Raw genomic sequence first — 21,310 nt, forward strand, 5'->3', positions numbered from 1 at the left:
GAAACCTCTGTATTTCTGAGAAAACAACCACCGTAAAGTCTAATGCTTGGCATTCCATAGCTTTTCTTCTAAGGAGGATATTTTTAACTTGTTTAATCCACTTAGTTATGTGCTCATCCTGACGATTTTCTAAGTGCACAGTTGGAAAGTGAGGAATATGGAGGAAGGTAACAAAGAGGCTGACCCAAGGGTTTGCACGCTTGATTTCTTTGTCTTAACAGTGACATCATGATGCATGATGTTTAATGAGTTGAAGTAATGAGATTTCACAGGTAATAAAAAGTATAATATATATGAGTACTGTGATAAGTATTCAAAGATAATAATGACTAGTTCATTTAGGGAAAAGAGGAAGTGATATTTAATGAGGCTTAGTTCAGGCAGCTGATGGCTTCTAAGGAAGCAAGAATCCAGAGGTGTTTGTGAGCTTGACAACGTGGGAAGGATTCATGTCCCGAATCAGAGATGATGGAGATGAAGCTATAAAGCTTCAGGACTAGTGAGATAGGTCAATCATAGCAGTGCCTGCTACCCAAGGATGAGGACCTATGATCAATCCCCAGCCCCTAGAGCATCCATGGAAACACCTGGTGTAATGGTGCACATCTGTAATTCCAGTTTTAGGCAAGTAAAGACGTGAGCATCTCCAGAGTTCACTAGCCAAATGATGGTCCTGCCAAGCTGGTGAGCTCTAGCTTCCGTGAGAGACACTCTCAAAAATATGACTGAGAATGACTGAGGAAGATACTCAGCCTTAACCTCTGACCTTTATATATGCATGATAACACACATGCACTCTTATCCACACACGTGTATGGATGTGTACATGGACCCCAGCAAAAACTGTATATCTTCCATTTATTGATTCCCAAACATAAAGCAAAATAACCTAACCTCCTTAATTAATCGCAAATAAAATGACAATAACTTTTACCTTATGAGGTCAAGCAAGTACTTTATGTAAATATATACAGAACACAATAATGACAGCAGTACTATTTGCACTGCTTCCTTATCTTTTGTGACCTGGTTAAGAGAAGAGAGAGAAGAAGCAAATTAAGTAAAATAGGGGTGGGAGATGTTGGCTGAGGGAAAAGTTTGAATTCAGGGATATATTGGGAAGTAGACTAATGAAGACATATTGAAAAAAAAATCCACTGGTTGCTATGGTTGCAGCAGTCATCACATTTACTTAGCACCCTAAATGTAGCCTGCCTTCCACATTTCCTTGAGGGTAAGAAAACAGATGGTTTTCTGTAGGATATCGCTAAAACCAAGATGTGCTACTAAGTAGATCAAGCGAACTCTTTTATCAAATTACTAGTCCTTTGTCCACCTCCGAGGAAATGAATTTATAGTGAAATTCAAGTTCTGGGTTCAAAGGACTATAATATTCTTATCATTTCTTCACGACACACCTCCTGGAATTTAGTCTTGAGCGATCCACCTACCCTTATTGTGGCCTCGGTGTCCTTGGTATAAGATGGTATTCAGTAAGATGAAGTAAATTATTTTCCAACACCAAATGTTTATAAATGTAAAACACTAGTAAAAACGAGGCCCATGGAGGATATAGAGCTGAAGTATGCTCAAGAGTGTCTGAACCTGGAGCTAGAGAGATGGCATAGCAGGTAAGAGCACTGGCTACTCTTCCTGAGGACCAGGGTTCAATGGTAATTCATAACTACTTCATCCCCCAAAGATCTTACATCCTGTCCTGACCCCCTAAAGATACCAGGCATACACATGGTGCACAGACATATATACAGGAAAAATATCCATACACATAAAATAAATACATTAAAAAAAAGTCAGAACAACAGTTTTGTGCTTGTTTGCTATGGGGGGGGGGCATTAATAGCTCAAAGAGGAAAAAGTAGACACAAAACATAGCTATCACTTCACTTCAATTGCCCGAAATTGTGCCAGATGAGGGAGGTGGTACCCCTCAATTAGACAGCATCTAGGTTCATTGAACTGGAGATTAATGAGGAAGGCATAAAGGTTAATGGATGTAAAATGTTATTTATATTGTGCCTGGGTAATCAGGATGCCTGGAAGGACATCCTAAAAGGACCTGTTTTCCCCCATACAAACAATCTGGACTACTGAAACAATTCCCCCAGAGACTTGAAATTTCTCTCCACAAAATTCTTATGCTAGGAGAAGGGAAAGGTTGGATGTTGGCGCCTTCCAGAGAGAGGGAGATTGTCTCCTGGAAGGGGATCTCACACATGACCAACAACTCCTCAGATTGCCTGGTAAGGAAGACAGACTGGGTCAATGAGGGGCAGAACCAAGAATGCTTAATTATACATATCTCTCTTCCTTCTGTTTGAAAGTCACCTTCATGTCAGAAGCCTGAAGACTTGGCCATGGAGGGGAGGAGGGGGCTAACTAGAACTTTCTATCCCTTTCCCCAGTGTGGCCACCTTGAATCTGCTTTTACTGCCTTCTGCCGTTGCTTATTTGCTTAGCTGGCTTACTAAGCCAAGCTGGCTGAATATGGCTTATTGGGGCGCCGCGTCCCACGCTCTGACCTTCAACAACTCCAGTAACACTTGGTTCTGCTAAAAGCCTCAAGGGGAACTGGTGTGTGTCTCAGAGAGATCTTATAATATAAAGTCCAAACCTCATATAATGGCACACATGGGCCCTTGAAAGTTCGGCTTATTATCATTAATTGTCATTATTAATTTCTCATTTTGCTCTCACAGTTCCCGAACTCTGATTCCAACTCTACCAAATACCTTATCAATCTTCAAAGATTTGCTCATCCATCACCACGCTCACTGTGATCGAGAACGTCCCCAAACACCAGGTACTTGGCTGGTCACGGGGGCACTAGTGATCAAGATTAAATGCTCTCTCCCAAGGTTCTTACAGCTGATTCTGAACAAGTATCGCGACCTTTCAAAATGTCACAGAATTAATTAGGGGACAACAGAGAATAAAAACCACAGGTCTTTATCATCTTAAAGTGTCTTAGGTATTTTCTTTTTTAACAGAACGGTGATTAAAAAAATACAACTGTTATTAATTCTTTCCAATGTATCAGATTTTCAGAGGAGGGCAGCAAGTAATGTGAGGAACCGTGAAGTGGGTTGCAGCAGGGAAAGCACCCACGAAGGCTCTGGGATGGGAGGATGGACACAGACCAGGTTATGCAGGAAGCGCTTTCAGGGCAATGCCATTCAGTACGATCTGAATGATAACACTGGCTGTATTCTAAATGGCCTGTTTTCTGATGTTTTCATTAGGTAATGAACTTGGATTTTCTGAGTTTTGTTGTTTGCTTGTTTTCTGGGCTTTTGAGACTCGCAAACTCTCTGCGTGGCTAAGGATGACCTTGAACGCCCAATCCTCCTTCCACCATTTTCTCTCAGCGCTGGGATTGCAGGTGTGTGCCACCACCCTCGGTTCTAGGATGCCAGAAATTACGTTTTGGGCTTTGTACATACAAAGCAAACATTCAGCCAACTGAACTTTATATCTCAACTTTAATTTTCTCTGCTGTCAGGATGAGTTCCAATTTCAGGGCTATATAAAAATTAGCAGGAGGTAAGAAGTTTTAACTAACATGTAGCCTGTGCCTGTAGTACTGCCTCCTGATCTCTGCTTATACAGTGAGACAAACATCGCAGTCATCCTCTTTGTACCACATATTTTTACTTCAAAAGAAATTGGAATTTGGTTACTTTGAAAAATCTAACAGTGAATATATCATCTCATAGTTGAAGTTTAGAAGAAAGTTTATTAATAGCAAAGTTTATAAACAGCATTATACTGATCCTGTGATAGGTCTAGTATTAACGGAGGAAAAATGGAGAATATAGCATCAGAATAAAAAAATTCATTTAAAAATTTAAGTGCTCACCTAATATATATAATAAATGATAAAATATATTTATTTACATGCAGCTCAGGGGGAACATTCGGTACTCTGAAAGGCTGGAACCAGGAACAAGAGATTTCTTTCAGTTTTCAATTCAAGATCTACTCATTTACATACTACTATAGAACAATTTGTGTTATAAAATAATCTATTAAAATATTTTATATCCACAAACCAGCCCAATATGGTATATGATATATGCATATGGTATATGCATCTCTTTTGTGTGTGTCTTCTAAGAATCTTTTTTTTTTTTTTTTTTTTGATTTTGAAAATAGTACTTTAATTTATTCTTCGGAAATTTCATTTTTTTTTTATTATTAGGTATTTTCCTCGTTTACATTTTCAATGCTATCCCAAAGGTCCCCCATACCCACCCCCCCAATCCCCTACCCACCCACTCCCCCTTTTTGGCCCTGGCGTTCCCCTGTACTGGGGCATCTAAAGTTGGCAAGTCCAATGGGCCTCTCTTTCCAGTGATGGCCGACTAGGCCATCTTTTGATACATATGCAGCTAGAGACAAGAGCTCCGGGGTACTGCTTAGTTCATAATGTTGTTCCACCTATAGGGTTGCAGTTCTAAGGATCTTTAAGTGCTTTAGGAGACGGTTATTCCATAGCGACAGAGAAGTAGACCAATGGGATAGACTTGAAGACCCAGAGATGAACCCACACACCCATGGTCACTTGATCTTTGACAAGGGAGCTAAAACCATCCAGTGGAAAAAAGACAGCATTTTCAACAAATGGTGCTGGCACAACTGGCGGTTATCATGTAGAAAAATGCGAATTGATCCATTCCTATCTCCTTGTACTAAGGTCAAATCTAAGTGGATCAAGGAACTCCACATAAAACCAGAGACATTGAAACTTATAGAGGAGAAAGTGGGGAAAAGCCTTGAAGATATGGGCACAGGGGAAAAAAATTCCTAAATAGAGCAGCAATGACTTGTGCTGTAAGATCAAGAATTGACAAATGGGACCTCATAAAATTGCAAAGCTTCTGCAAGGCAAAAGCCACTATCAATAAGACAAAAAGGCCACCAACAGATTGGGAAAGGATCTTTACCTATCCTAAATCAGATAGGGGACTAATATCCAATATATATAAAGAACTCAAGAAGGTGAACTCCCGAAAATCAAATAATCCCATTTAAAAATGGGGCTCAGAGCTTAAAGAATTCTCACCTGAGGAATACTGAATGGCTGAGAAGCACCTGAAAAAATGTTCAGCATCCTTAATCATCAGGGAAATGCAAATCAAAACAACCCTGAGATTCCACCTCACACCAGTCAGAATGGCTAAGATCAAAAATTCAGGTGACAGCAGATGCTGGCGAGGATGTGGAGAAAGAGGAACACTCCTCCATTGTTGGTGGGATTGCAGGCTTGTACAACCACTCTGGAAATCAGTCTGGCGGTTCTTCAGAAAATTGGACATAGTACTACCGGAGGATCCAGCAATACCTCTCCTGGGCATATATCCAGAAGATGTCCCAACCGGTAAGAAGGACACATGCTCTACTATGTTCATAGCAGCCTTATTTATAATAGCCAGAAGCTGGAAAGAACCCAGATGCCCCTCAACAGAGGAATGGATACAGAAAATGTGGTACATCTACACAATGGAGTACTACTCAGCTATTAAAAAGAATGAATTTATGAAATTCCTAGGCAAATGGATGGACCTGGAGGGCATCATCCTGAGTGAGGTAACCCATTCACAAAAGAACTCAAATGATATGTACTCACTGATAAGTGGATATTAGCCCAGAAACTTAGAATACCCAAGATATAAGATACAATTTGCAAAACACATGAAACTCAAGAAGAACGAAGACCAAAGTGTGGACACTTTGCCCATTCTTAGAATTGGGAACAAAACACCCATGGAAGGAGTTACAGAGACAAAGTTTGGAGCAGAGACAAAAGGATGGACCATCTAGAGACTGCCATACACGGGGATCCATCCCAAAATCAGCTTTCAAATGCTGACACCATTGCATATACTAGCAAGATTTTACTGAAAGGACCCAGATATAGCTGTCTCTTGTGAGGCTATGCTGGGGCCTAGCAAACACAGAAGTGGATGCTCACAGTCAGCTATTGGATGGATCAAAGGGCCCCCAATGGAGGAGCTAGAGAAAGTACCCGAGGAGCTAAAGGGGTCTGCAACCCTATAGGTGGAACAACAATATGAACTAACCAGTACACCCCCAGAGCTCGTGTCTCTAGCTGCATATGTATCAGAAGATGGCCTAGTTGGCCATCATTGGAAAGAGAGGCCCATTGGTTTTGCAAACTTTATATGCCTCAGTACAGGGGAATGCCAGGGCCAAGAAGTGGGAGTGAGTGGGTAGGGGAGTTGGGGGGGGGAGGGTATGTGGGACTTTTGGGATAACATTGGGAATTTAAATGAAGAAAATACCTTATTAAAAAAAAGGAGACGGTTATTGCTATAAGTGTTTATATAACAGAAGGTCAAATAAGTAAATATTCAAAATGTAATTTTATTGAAAAAAAGAATTATTGGGTCAGTGAGGGAGCTCAGTAGGTTGAGGGGCTTGCTGCCAAGCCTGATGATTGAGTTCAAGCCCGAAGAGCCATGTATGAAGAAGAAGAAAACCAAGTTCTACAAGTTGTCCTGTTACTTCCAATCATGTGTGTATGCATTCATATGTGGAGATGCATGGATACACACACACATGTAATGAATGAATGAATGAATGAATACATAAACAAATGTTTCAAAGGAATTATTTTCCTCATTTATATTCCCAGTGGCTTCTGGCTCTGCTTGGGAAATCTACATGCAAATATTCAAAATGTTTTGTTTTCATAGTGATTTAAAAATTCAATGAAATGCACCAACTAAACACTGAATAATAGACGCGCAGTTTAAATACGAAAATGTTACAGAATTTTTTTATAACCATGCATGTAGTTCTTAACACTTTCGACAGTGAGTAGCGATCTTCATTACATTCTATATAACTGAATATAAACATTCTATATAACTGAATATAAACATTCTATATAACTGAATATAAACGTGGGACTTTTCTGTTCTGTCACAAAAATGGTCGCCTAGGGCATACTGTGCTGTCCAATGTGAGCTTCCCTAAGGTCAGAAACTTTTCTGTGTTAGTTAAGAAGAGACGATCAGATTGCTTTATGTGTGACAGGTAGTTGATGTGATGATCTGTAAAATGAAAACTTTTTTTTTTAATATATAACAGATATACACTCCTGATGTTTCCTTTGCTATTTAGTAACAAACTTTAAGAGAAAAAGGTGACAATTCCTTATATTATTAACCCATGTGATTCTCTCTGCACACACTCATCAATCTCAATTTCTCTTCTTCTCCTAGGGCCATTTTCACTTCAAGTATCAAAGTACTCTTCAGAATTCTGTTGCCATCCCAGAGTGATTTTAAATGACATATACACTTCGACTGGATGTGGGTCGAGGATTGCTTTAGTCCTTTATTTATCTCCTATCTTAGATATCTTCCTTGACCCAAACTGATGTTTTAGTATTATTTATCTCTACTTTAAAATTAAATATGAACTTGCACAGAGAAAGTTTTTGGTTACTATTCATATAATAAGAATAAAGTTATATGGCTTCAGGATTTAGGGAAGTAAAATGATTTCCTAGAATGGACTGTCTTAGTTTTTTAGGAAAGATTAGAAAGGTGTTTAGATACATGATGAAGAATGCTCTAGACACACTCTGATGGATGCGTCTCCTAACGCAACGATCATGTACCGTTTACTTAAGCATTCGTTCACTTTATTGAGTCCTTCATATCTAATTTGCAGGTTTTTTCACCTTTCCAAGCTTCTATGGGACATGGGTGACTGGACTCTCTGTTGGGTTACTATTTCTTTCCTTTTTACTTCCTTCTTTCTAGAAAATCCTACAATTGCAATTTGAATTCATAGATGTACAGCTAGGAATAGGACATTTTTTTGAAGCAGAGTTTGATCTGCATTAATATTTACTTTTTATATAAAATATAATATAAATAAAAATGTAAAACTGTTTCATGAACATCTCTGGTGGTACACACATATACTGTCAGAACTTAGAAGGCAGAGGCAGGAGATCATGACTGCAAAGCCAGCCTGAGTTTTTATAGTAAGTTTATTAGAATAATATAACAACATATAATATATAGAAACAATACATCAAATATATAAAATAATAATTATTATGAGAATTTATTAAAATAACTATATTGTTTGTGTCAAAAATTCAGTATCCTGTAAGCAATGCCTACTTTTAAAGGGACCTGTTCATATGCAAAAATTTGTAATTAATTATAACAAAATATCCACTATGAGGCTGTCTTAGTTAGGGCTTTACTGCTGTGAACAAACACCATGACCAAGGCAAGTCTTATAAAGGACAAAATTTAATTGGAGCTAGCTTACAGGTTTAGAGGTTCAGTCCATTATCATAAAGGTGGGAGCATGGCAGCATCTAGGCAGGCATGGTGCAGGAGGAGCTGAGAATTCTACATCTGGAGGCTGCTAGCAGAATACTGGCTTGTAGGAAGCTAGAACAAGTGTCTTAAAGCCCAAGCCCACAGTGACACACCTACTCCAACAAGGCCACACCTATTCCAACAAGGCCACACCTCCAAATAGTACCACTCCCTGGGCTGAGCATATACAAACCATCACAGAGGCTCTTGGAAAAGGTACTAAACTTACACTTCATTTGTGTCTTCCCTCCCACTGAACCTGAACATACGGACAGAACATGCTTCCAACAGTATTCTAGAAACGTGTAGAGTTCGCCAACATTGGTGCTCTGCAAACATTTGTTGACCAAATAGTGAACCATGATAGAAGACTTCAGAGTCAAAGGAAATAACTTTTCAACTACAGCTCAACTACAGCCCATCTACATTTGTAGAATTCTAACCATCAGAGCTCTAAAACTTGTGGTGGTAACTGTTAAGAGTGGTTGTGTGAGAATATTATCAACAAGACTTTTACAATGTTAAAGTCAAAGACTGTGATGTGCCTGCCTCTGAATCAGGATCCTACTCCCGATTTTCCTTTGTTTCTTTCTTTTTTAATTTATTAAATATTTATTTATCTTACATATGTGAGTACACTGTTGCTGTCTTCAAACACACCTATGAGGGCAATTGGATCCCATTACAGATGGTTGTGAGCCACCATGTGGTTGCAGGGAATTGAACTCAGGACCTCTGAAAGAGCAGTCAGTGCTCTTAACCACTGAGCCATCTTCCCAGCTTTCCCCTTTGTTTCTTAAAGAATATGCTGTAACAGTGAACCCCAGCGACTGAAAAGGCAATAATGTTGCAACTCTGCAGTTCTCACACAATCTGTAACAATAACAATTACTTCAAACACCGGCCTCAGAGAAGGAGTTATTTTGAATTTATAAAATGTTCTTTTTTCTTTTAAAAATAAACTGTTGTCTCTATTCAACATCAATTTCAGTAAAATGTTAAGACAAACTGATAAGTGTATCAACACAACCCGAAGGTAAAAAGTAAAATGCTCCCACTTTAAAATTAATGAATCAAAACAAGTTAGTAATCAAATCCGAGAGCGAGACGTTAATTCCTCTTCTGTAATTGTATGGCAGGACAGACAGCCTTATATAAGTGAATTAAAATAATTCCCTTTTTAAAAAACAAAATTTATGCTTCATCTAAGTGTGTAAGAAGAAAATAGTTAATTAAATGGATTACATATTTAGATACTGTACATTTTGGCCAATGATACTGTTCAGCATGTAAAAACACTTGCAGTACAAGCCTGGGAACATGAATTAGATTCAAGGGCCCCATGTCAGGGTAGGAAAGAACCAACTCCACGGAATTGTTCTCTGACCTTTGTAAGTACCTATCATGGTACATGTACATACTTTGCATGCATGTGTGGGTACACACACAGAAACACACACACATGCAGACACATTCACAAACACACTGATAATTAAAAAATTCAAAACAATAAAGGTCATGCATTGAGACAAATCATGGAGCAAAATCAGTGTCAAAATAAAAATTCAGTGTAATCATAATTATTTTAATGCATTCAGAGCAGAAACAGGAAACCAAAACATTTACATAATTGGCAGCATTGTTGATTTCTTTATTTCTATTCTGTTTGTGCTGCTTTCCAAAGTTTCAATACTGTATGATTTTGTAATTGAAAAAAGTACATATCATGAAAAAAATAATTCTAATATGGAGAATTATTTTTTGATCCTTTAGCACCCATATACTGTAACCATGCACATTCCATAGAAGCTTCTAAAGTCATGGGCTGTTTCAGATCAAACCACGATGCATCAGCATATAGTTCAGGTTTGACCTGTGAAATAAAATCACTTTAAACAAAGGAATTCAGCATCGCTTATGGAGAAACTGACGCTGGGAATTGGTTACAAGTAAGTATTATGGACAAGAAAAGTCTCCCCATCTGGAGTAGCATGTAAAAGCTACTTTGCTGGGTGTGCACCTGATAATGTTACCGATGCCAAATTAAGATCCCAAGTTCTATTGCTATGTAATCAAATGCCACCTTTGCAGAAACTTAGAGTTTAAGTTCTACGGCTCTATAGAATTTATTCTAATCATGTGGGCAATGATTGGTCTTAAATATCACCAGCGGTCAAAGAGAAGTTGGAAGGTATGTTACTTACTGTGGTAGCACAGTGGATATCTTTCCATACTGTGGCTTCCCTGGAGAGATCAGAGACTTCAAATAAATTATCAAGAATCACTTCCCCAATCATGTCGTGTCTGGAAAATCTGTCAAAATCATATATACTAAAGTGTAGTTTGCGGTTGCTTAGCTGATCGTAAACCACCGGAAACTGAAATAGCTCATCAAACAGAGGGTTTAAAGTCTTCCGGTGCACGCGGGTCTGAAATTTCTTCTTCCTATCCGGAAGAAGATAGATCTTCACATAAGGATCAGAAGTTCCTGTGAAATCTTTAGCTGGGAGATCTAAAGCTTTGATAATTTTAACAACTAGGAGTTCATTTTCATAATCATACTGGAGCGCAAAGTTAAGTTTCCCACAGGTCTTGACGTCGTCTTTTCTGTTGCCCTCGGAGTCAACCGATTTCTGCTTGTAGAGTTCTGGTTTTATCCTCCCGATGCTCGTTCTCGTTTCTCCTCTTTGTAAGATGGGTTCAGTGCCCACGCTAAAGTCGACGCTGGAGACATTCATTTGCCTTGGTAGGTGTCTCCTGAAGGAGTTGTGGCTGTACACACACATACACACATACACAAGATCGTTTAGGTTAGTCATTTCTGAGGTAGCTTTGGGACTGGTATATACATGCTCCCCACCCACTAGGATCAGGAGAAAAGTGTCATTGTCCTTGGGCAGGATTCCTATGCCTATGTCTGTGTCAGCATGGAAAACCAGAATGACAGCTGTCAAGGAAAAAGTCTAAAAACTGATAATCGAAACACACAGATGTTCAGTGTGTAGGAGGTTTTGCTGTTTTCCCCTCATAATCAGATCCTTAAACACCGTGGTAAGAAACAAGATTCTCAACGTGACCTACCATCCTCCTCCCAAACTCAAGCAAATCCATCATTTGATCATCCCTGTTGATGCCAGAGCCACTCCCCCTCCTAAAATCTCTAACGGCACTAAACAATGTGTTGTATTAAGTAACCATGAAATTACTTGAAATATTCATATATGCTTTATATAACATTTTACTTAAACATTGTACGTAACCTACTTATATATACTAAACTTCAAAGCTTACTTAGTTGCAATATCTTAAGGTGTATTTTTGGAGGGTTCCTCCCCACTTTTTTTATATAGCTATCTAAATCAGAAGTGGAATAAGAAGGTTGAATTTGTAAGCCAAATTATAACTATTCCATAAAAATATCTAAGTATTTTGTTAAAGGATTATTTTGTAATGTCTATCATATACATATGCATATATATTGAAAACAGCAACAAAATATTGTAATAATTTGTGCTATATTATATAATAATAATGACTAAATCAAATTTTGACCATAATTCAAAAATTAGTTTTATAGAAAGAAATATACTAGACATCTTAGGTCTGATAAAAATAGCTACTAGTTAAAACTACAGTTAATTTAAAACTCACCATTTCAGATTCTGTAACTGAAAATAACACACACACACACACACACACACACACACACACACACACACACACACAATTCTTCCCTAAAACTTCAAGACTGTAAATCTTGAAGCAATCTGTCTTCTTAGACCCATCCTATTATAATTTATTAGACATACAATGTAATGAATATTGACCCTAAACCTATTCCAAAGTAAAAGACCCAGCAGCCTAAACTATATTCAGAATAAGGTCAGTAATAATTTATAAAATAGGAGGAAATATTTCCCATAGGCGCCATTGCTGTTCTGAGGCATTAAAGTGGCCCAATATAATCTAATTTGCAAGCCGAGAGCTAATCACTACATAATGGGGCAAGCCTTAGCTTCTTGAGAGAGTTCATTCAGCAAGAATGGATATTTTTATTAAAATCACTTCACTTGGCCAACAATTTTGATCCATATGAACAGAACCCGAAAGAAGTTAATTATTGAACGTCCTAAGCTTATTTTATATTTTCAAAGACTTTCAAATATAATATTTTAATCCTATTTCTTTCTCTCCAAACTTAGACACATCTTCTTTGTGCCTCGGAACGTGAAGTGTATGGTTGTGAAGTGTCTAATAGGACTCACTTCTACCGAACCCCTTCTAAAGGAGTTAAAAACTGTAGTGTTACTTTTTTATTCAAGGAGCAGTGCCCTAATTACAGGGTAAACGGTGCACATTCCAAGTCAGTCAGCGAGTTGGTTAACAAAAGCATTCATGGCTACAATGTTGAACTGTCACCATGACAACACACAGCTTCTCCCCCTTCCCCCGTTTCTCTCGGAACGACTGATGAGCGAGTGTTCAAACACTGAAAATTCGAACCACTGCATCTTTTACCATTCAGACTTCTGGAGACCCGTGCAAGTGCTCTGGGAGAAGTGCAAGGCCTTAGAGGACTACAACTGGACCCCGGTTGTCTTACAAAGAGGCTAACTGCATAACTCACCAAGTGTACAGATGTCCTCTACACTTTACTGCTTGAAAGAAACCTGTCCCAGACTTCTCATGTGGTCGCTGATACTTTCTCCCCATGTCTTATTCTATTGTGTCTTGGCCTGGAATATTCCATTGTTCTTGTCTGCAAGAACATTACCACAGTTCAGAAATAAATGCCACCTCAGTGACTTGTCAGCTAAGCACTTCTTCATGGTAATCTTCTGTTATTAACTCTGTGTTGATAGTCAAATCATTCCCTGGAAACTCTGTATTAGTCTCCTGGTTCCTTAACACTTTGGAAGTCTCATTCTAAATGCCACTATATACATGTTTCTCCTCAAAGTCTATTCTCTAAATTCAATGGACTACTCTCCTGAAGGGATGTTTTGTATCTTAATCACCAATATGCAAACAGTTCGACGCTTGTCTCATTATTAACTGGAAACTATTCCACAGCTCCAACTTTGAGCACATGTCTGATCAATATCTCCCATTTTTCTATGTTCCATTGAGACAGTCTGAACACTTATCATCATGTAGACAGAATTAGTGATGTAGAATTGGAAAGGAGCATTTGTTATGAAGGATAACAAGACTTAGCAACAGGTGGCGGTATGTTACAGCACAAAGGGATTGGCTGTTGTCCGCTATTGTGATAAAATATGGGAAGAAAGGGGTTTGTTTCAACTTAGCTTCTCAGGAACACTCTGTTCCTGAGGTAATCCAGGGCAGGAATTTGATGCAGGAACTTGGAGGGAGGAATGGAACAGAAACCATGGTGGGATGCTGTTTACTGGCTTGCTTCTAATGGATTGCTTAGTTTACTTTTTAATACAACCCAGGATCATCTTCTCAGGAAATGCATCCCCCAGAAAGCTGGACCCTACCACTCTGATCACTAATCAAGAAAATTCCTTAGGCTTGCTGCAGGTAGTCTGGATGGAGGCATTTGAGGGATTGAAGTTCCTCTTCCAAGATAACTCTAATTTGTTTCAAGTTTACCAAAAAGCAAACATGACATTTGACTCCTTGTCGACCTGGCACACAGATACATCTGCATTCTATGGTAAACATTCCTCTCTTGTTCAACCCTATGATCTCATATTAATGCTAATTTCACAATATAAAGCACACATAGAATTAGAAGTCCTACAGTATTTAAAAATTAAAACATTAAAAAAGTTCAGTCTTATTAAAATGTCTGAAATCTCTCAATTATGGGCTCCTGTAAAATAAAAAAATTATATATATGTGTATATATATGTATATATGTGTATATATTTCCAAGAATGAAGATCCAGGAGATAACCATAATCAAACCAGGCCAAATCATAATTCAAGTTCATAGGTATGAATAGAAGGGCAAACATCAAAGGAAAGCCTTACAGGAAGAATGAATCAGGCAGAAGATAGACTATCAGGACTCAAAGATAAAGCAGAAGATCTATGCTGAATAAGTGAGGAATAGGGAAAAAAAATCAAATCGTTAAGAAGAAACATATGGAAAGGTAGAACTCCATAAAAAGACCAAAGCCTTAGATTATAGGCATAGACAAGGGAGAAGAAACTCAAGCCAACTACATAGAGCATACCCTCAACAATATCATAGAAGAAAACATCCCCAAACTAAGGAAAAACATACACATACAGATAGAAGAAGCACACAAAACACTGAATAGACAAAACCAGAAGAAAAAAAAAAGATCCTTGTGGTCTATCACAGTTAAAATACTAAGTATACAGAACAAAAGAAATGTGTATTGAAAGCTGCAAGAGAGAAAATGCAAGTCACATGTAAAGGAAAACTCATCAGAAGAATGGAGGGTTTCCCAGTGGAAACTTGGAAAAAAGGAAGAGTCTGGAACAGCGCATTCCAAGACCTGAAAGACCATGATGGCCATGCTTGATCCATGTATCTGGCAAAATCATCTCTCATTATTGAAGGAGAAAGAAAAACTTTCCATGATATAAACAATCTAAAAATTATTTACAAGCTAAACATAAAGATAACATGTGAAGCAATATTTCAGGCTGAAAAGAGGAAAGAGCATTGTAGACATTGTGGAAAGAAATGCAAAGTCATAATTATTAAAAGCACAGTACTGCTGAAAACAGAAACACAACCACCAAAACCCAACAATATGGTTACAATTAATACACACACTTCAATAATAACTTTAAATACTAATGGTCTCAATTCTTTTATCAAAAGACACAAGCTATATATTACAGAGCCATAGTAATAAAACAATATGTTACTGGCACAAAACAGACCTATAGATCAATAGAATGAAATTGAAGACCCAAACGTAAGTACAGATAACCTCAGGCACTTAGTATTTGACAAAACCCCAAAAACCATAAGGCAAAGAAAAGAATATATCTCCAGAAAGTGGTTCTATGGGAACTGGATGTTCACATGCTGAGGAATGAAATTAGACCCATATCTCTCAACTTGCGAAAAACTAGTTACAAATGCATCAACGCCCTAAACGTCAAGCCTGTAACATGGAAACTGCTAGAAGAAACCATAGGCAGTGCCTACATGATATAGGTGCAGGAAAGGACATTATGACTCGGACTCACACCTTGCCCAAGATATAAGGCCAAAAATTAACAAGTGGGACTTTATAAAACTAAAATGCTTTTGTACAGCTTAAACAACAACAACAACAAAAAAAAAAAAAACAAAAAAAAACAAAAAAACAAAAAAAAAAAACAAAAAAACAAACAAAAAACCAACCCAACAACTAACCAGGTGAAGATGAAGTACACCAAATGAGAGAACAACACATCTGACAGAATTCACTTCCAGAATATTCAGAGGGCTAACACACACACACACACACACACACACACACACACACACACACACACACACAGAGAGAGAGAGAGAGAGAGAGAGAGAGGGAGGGAGGGAGGGAGAGAGACAGACAGACACACACATAGAGACAGAGAGACAGAGAGAGACAGAGTCATAAAACAGATGAATCATGAGCTGGGGCATGAATATAGAGTTCTCAAAAGAAGGGAGAAGAAGGGGGAGGAGGAGGAGGAGGAGGAGGAGGAAACCAATTAGAAAAATGAAAATCAAAATAACTTTGAGATTTCATTTACTCCAGATCAACAAAACAACTGACAACAAACACTGGAAGGGATTTTTGTGGTGGGGAACAGAAGTGATGAAAATGACCTCTGTTCACTATTTGGGGGTTGGTGTGTAAACTGGTACTGCCACTCTGGAAACCAGTGTGGAAAATTCTCAAAAAAGCTAAAAACAAACCTACCATATGACCCAACTTGCCACCCATTGGACTATGTGTAAAGGACTTGGCATTCTAGACCACAGATGCTTGCTCAGCAATGCTAATTAATGTTCTCTCTAGTCCCAATAGCTAGGGAACGGGAACAATCTAAATGTCTTTCTGCAGACAAATGGATAATGAAAATGTGGGACACAAAAATTATGGCATACTATTCGGCTACACGAAAAATGAGACCATGACATTTTCTGGTCAATGGATGGTGAACTAGAAAAATGGTGTTGTTGAGTGAGTTAATCCACTCCCAGAAAGACAAACCTGCACATCCTAGCTCATCCGAGGCTCCCATTGCCAAGTCTTCCGATGTGAGGATATATCCTGGAGTAACTACAAAACCCGAGAATGGAAAAAAAGGGAACATTCCCAGGGTGCAGAAGCAATAGAAAACAGAATACAAGTGATCAGAAGGGGAATGCGAAGACGGGTGGGGCTCTAACTCAGGAAGAGGAAGGAGATAAAGAAGGTGGAGGAGAAAAAAAAAGAGTAAGAATGTCTGAAAAAAAAGTCATAAAGAACAATACAATTATCATCTACCTAAACATACTTATAATGAGGTATAAGTATCACGTATAAGTTAATTAGTGCATTATACATTAAATTAAATTTCCCTATCTTGGCTGACAATGCTCCTTCCAAGAACCAAAGACTATCTAACAAAAGCCTCAACACTTGTCATGAGAATCCCCCCCTCCTTTTTTGAGTCAGAGGAGTCCAAAAGATTCCCCCAACATTGTAGAATACTGTTATTGCCTTTGGCTGTCCCTCCACCCCCACTCCAGAGAAAGGTGAGTCCTTATTGCTGAAGATACCATGCTCTTCAGACACAGCGCCCAGCAGCCTTGAGCTGGATCTGACTTGAATGTCCTCCCTGAGGAATGGCTTTCATGACACTGTAAGTTCCCATGCAAGCTTCCAAAGGAAGGAAGCAACCAATGGCATTTGTGAATCACAACAGTGACTAGCATCGCATGACAACTCTAAGGGTTCATGAGTACGATATACTTGAGGTAATCAACAATTCACCAAGACTCAAGACCCACTCAGCAAGTGAAAAACCACGCCTAGTACTGGAAACCTAGCTACCTACACAGGACTAGTGGTTCTCAATCAGACATAGAGAGCTACAGGCTATTAGGGAAGGCTTAGAGCGAGGGACACAGTCTATCCCAGGGAAGCGAACACCAACTGCTTATCCAATACCAAATGGTCAGCCCTGAAAACATGTAACATTACATAGACTAAGCAGGCTGTGTTTCTGTTTAGGAACACATAACACTACATAGAGAAAGCAGGCTGTGTTTCTGTTTAGGAACACATAACACTACATAGAGAAAGCAGGCTGTGTTTCTGTTTAGGAGTATCCACGCACACAGAGCAGGTAGAGGAAGATACAGGATTTGGATGGAAGAAGAGGAATAGTAAATGACACAATCACATTAAACAGTAAGAAGAACTTTTTAAAAATTATCAATAACCTAATATATAGCAATATAACAAATCTTAGACTAAGTTTATATTATTTCTAGAACCTTGAAAAGTGTTCTGACTGAACTTATTCTGGGCTTAAATTTCTGTACTCAGCGTGGCAGTTTAGGCTTTTCCTTACATTGCAACACTCTTTTGACAGTCTATTGACCATCACATACCCATCTCTTGGGTGAGCTGAGCTAGGTTTTGAAGAACAGTTGAAATCCTGATCTGATCTGATCTGATCTGATCTGGCACCCTTTGCTCTCCATGTATTTTAGCACCTGGTCTACTGGAATTATGGAATTATCTGCTGTCTCTCCTGTCTGTCATTCTTCAGTATTTTATTAGACTGTGACATTCATAATATCAAAAAATTATTATTCATCTTCTTATACTTTTACTTAAAAACATTATGGGACTGTACAAATGTCTGTTCCTATAAATGATTTATGATAGAGTCCTTGTGACAAATACCATGGGACTTTCAGGACTTATCTATGTCATATAGAAAAAGTATCCAGTCAACCTAAAATTAGTATACATACATATGTGTGTGTATATATATATATATATATATATATATGACATATAGTATACATAGTATATAGTGTGTGTATATAGTATATATAGCACATATATTATATATAGTATACACATGCTATATGTACTATATCTATACTATATATCTACACACACACAGACACACACACACACACACACACACACACACACACACACACTGTTAGTGCCAGAAAGCTAAAATAGTTTCACACTTGAGAAATTTGTTCTCTGGTTGTTGTGTTATGTACACCCTAGATCAAAGGAGGCACCCCGCTTGAGAAAAGCAGCCTCTGCACACACCAAACACATCCCTTTTGTAAGAGCACATTTGCACAGACTTCATTACCTCATGCCTTATGAACTTTCAGGCCAATGATTGTCTATGGTTCTGGACAAACATTGCTTCCTGATATCCTAGCGAGTTACATGATTTTTTTTCGAATGCTCCCTTTATTATTGTTTTATCTTCTTTCCTATTCCTTACAGCCTCCTGGGATGAATAATTTCACTGTTTGTTGTCCTTTGGAAGGAATTTAATTTATATAAATAAAAAACCTTACAGTAAATAAAATTACTCAGGACTTACAGTTTTACATAATTTTTAATTTCCCCTATAACAAGGTACATTGAACTATTCTTTGTGAAACTGTGCATGGTCATTTCATGAATTGATTTTTAATCATTCATAGCTAATTCCATCAGAATATGTAGCCATCATTTATCTTATACACATTTCCTTGTTTTTATTCATGTTCCATTAGTTCTCTCATATTTTCTCGTCATTTCATGAGCCTTTAGAATCCTTTAGCAGTGATGAACCTTTGTAATTCTGCATCTAAAACTAATTATTTTGCCAGCGACTGTTCATTTCATCTTCACACTGTTAATGAATGAACAGAAAATTGGTTTTCCTACTCATCCGGTGAATACATCACCCCTACCCTCCTTCTAACACGAGTACCATGTCCCCTTAGCACCTGATGTCTCACAGAATAAACTGAAATGGAGCAATGAACAAGCAATCAAAAGCATCCTCTGACAATCACTGTGTCTCCCTACACGGTTTTGGAAGATAGGAGGGCATAAAAGAAGGTCATGTGTCCTTACAGTTTGAGAATTTAATGTCTGAAAACAAGTGGCTTCTACTGAACATATTTTTTTTGAAAGAACAGTTTTGCACATCTCAGCCATGATTTTAAGGCCTCATGTACCTTAATTCTAACTGGCTCTGCTTATATTGCCACCAAATGGCTCTCTTGTTAGCAGTACGTTGTGTTCTATGACTTCACGCAAGTGTTTCCATCAGCGAAATGCTCTTAAGTCTCCATGGAAAATTTATGGTCTCCCATTTGCCTCTCCTCACTTCTTCATGACTCAGGAAATAATCTCTCTGTGCTCTGAAGTTCACCTTCTCCACCACACAGGTGTCATTTATTATTACTTAGGTTGAAGTCTGCATCAGATGATGGACACTTCTTTACAGAGTCTTCAAGTGGATAGGATACAGAACACATTGATTGATTAGAAGTAAACATCTAAGTGTTTTGAGTGAATGAAGAGTATACACACACACACACACACACACACACACACACACACACACACACACAGATGGGCACGTGAGAATCCTGGTAATGGATACAAAAGTGAATCTGAGTAGTTTGACTGACAGCTGGAGGGATCACATGGTCACATGTCAAAAAACCTTCCTGTGTCCAGCAACATTGCTAGTTTCTAGACTTGTCTGAATGCTATCTCGCTAGAGAGGATAACTGAAACTTGAAAGAGCATGATGTCATCTCTTGTCTGAACTAATGAGAAAAAGGAAAATTAAAGTTAGGTTTATTTTGGACACATGTGCCTGGATATGTGTGTAGCTTTGATTTTGCCAGATGCCAGGCAAAATTGTCACTTGAGCTGGACAATTTGATTAATCATAACGTAATCTCTATTTCATGTTCAAGGTGACTGCATAGAAAACTCTGCAATCGCCTCTTCTCAGAAGTGATCAACGTAGAGGAGGATTCTTGAGAATAGAAGTGTTGGAATTTTCTACAAGGCATCCATCCCAGTGCCAAGCATATTTGGAGTCCTCTCTATAATTATTCGCAGCAAAGTAGCCACGCCCAATTTTAGATTTTAACTAAGCAGAATAAGCAGGACGATATTTTTCAACTCCAAACTGCTTATTTTCAGCTGACTTTGTAACTCAGTTTTATTTGTATAAAACCCACATTACGTTTAGAAACTGAAACGTTCCACCCATCTGGATTGTGGGAAGCCACATGTGCTGTTGCAAGGTGGCGCTGGCTACTGCTGGCCACCACACATAAGTTTGGGCAAACAACCAATGTGTACATATGCAGTAAAGTTTTTTTGTCAAGATGAGGTTTTGAGAATTAACCAAAATTAACCAATCAGATGAGAGACAAGTTAACCAATCAGATGTAGGCATGCAAATGAGGTGGTAAGCATAACCCAAGCACAACCAATCCAGGTGTGAGACACGCCTCTCCTAGGCCTATATAAGCAGCACCAGTTCTGGGCTTGGGGTCTCTTCGCCTCTGCAATCAAGCTCTCCCAATAAATGTGTGCAGAAGGATCCTGTTGCAGCGTCGTTACTGCTGGCCAGTCTGGCTCGCACAAGACTGGATAAATTCGAATGCTCATTCCTTGCAGCTTGCTTAGTATCAGGAAAAATAATTAATCACCTTGGGCTTTGGGTAATTCATAAAGAACAGAGATGATTACTAATCTTTTCTGCAGGATAGTGGAGGCACAGCAGGGAGGGAACTAAGTTATCCAAGACTTCCATCTTTCCAACCTCTCCTATAAACAAGGGCATGTCAGTAGGCATAGGAAACAGCACCCTTCTGACCAAATCCCTGACTTGCACAGTACTCCTTCAGTCAGGCAGTACTGGATGTGTGCAACCCACTTCTATGTTTC

General features: G+C 38.5%; 1 protein-coding gene across 5 annotated transcripts in view; it reads right to left on the reverse strand.

Annotated features, from left to right (window-relative positions):
- Positions 1-21,310, reverse strand: part of Syt10 (synaptotagmin X) — a 68,267-nt gene that overhangs the window by 29,755 nt on the left and 17,202 nt on the right. For 4 of the 5 annotated variants that reach the window (XM_011245696.1, XM_006521175.2, XM_017316706.2 and 1 more), the window contains one exon: positions 10,595-11,162. In XM_011245696.1, coding sequence (XP_011243998.1) covers positions 10,595-11,162 — 568 coding nt within the window. Of the gene's footprint in view, positions 1-9,105; positions 10,264-10,594; positions 11,163-21,310 lie in introns of those variants that run through there. The other variant, XM_006521176.3, reaches the window with a different exon arrangement.

Source organism: Mus musculus, chromosome 15 (genome assembly GCF_000001635.26).
Source record: "Mus musculus strain C57BL/6J chromosome 15, GRCm38.p6 C57BL/6J".
In the NCBI taxonomy this organism is placed as follows: domain Eukaryota; kingdom Metazoa; phylum Chordata; class Mammalia; order Rodentia; family Muridae; genus Mus; species Mus musculus.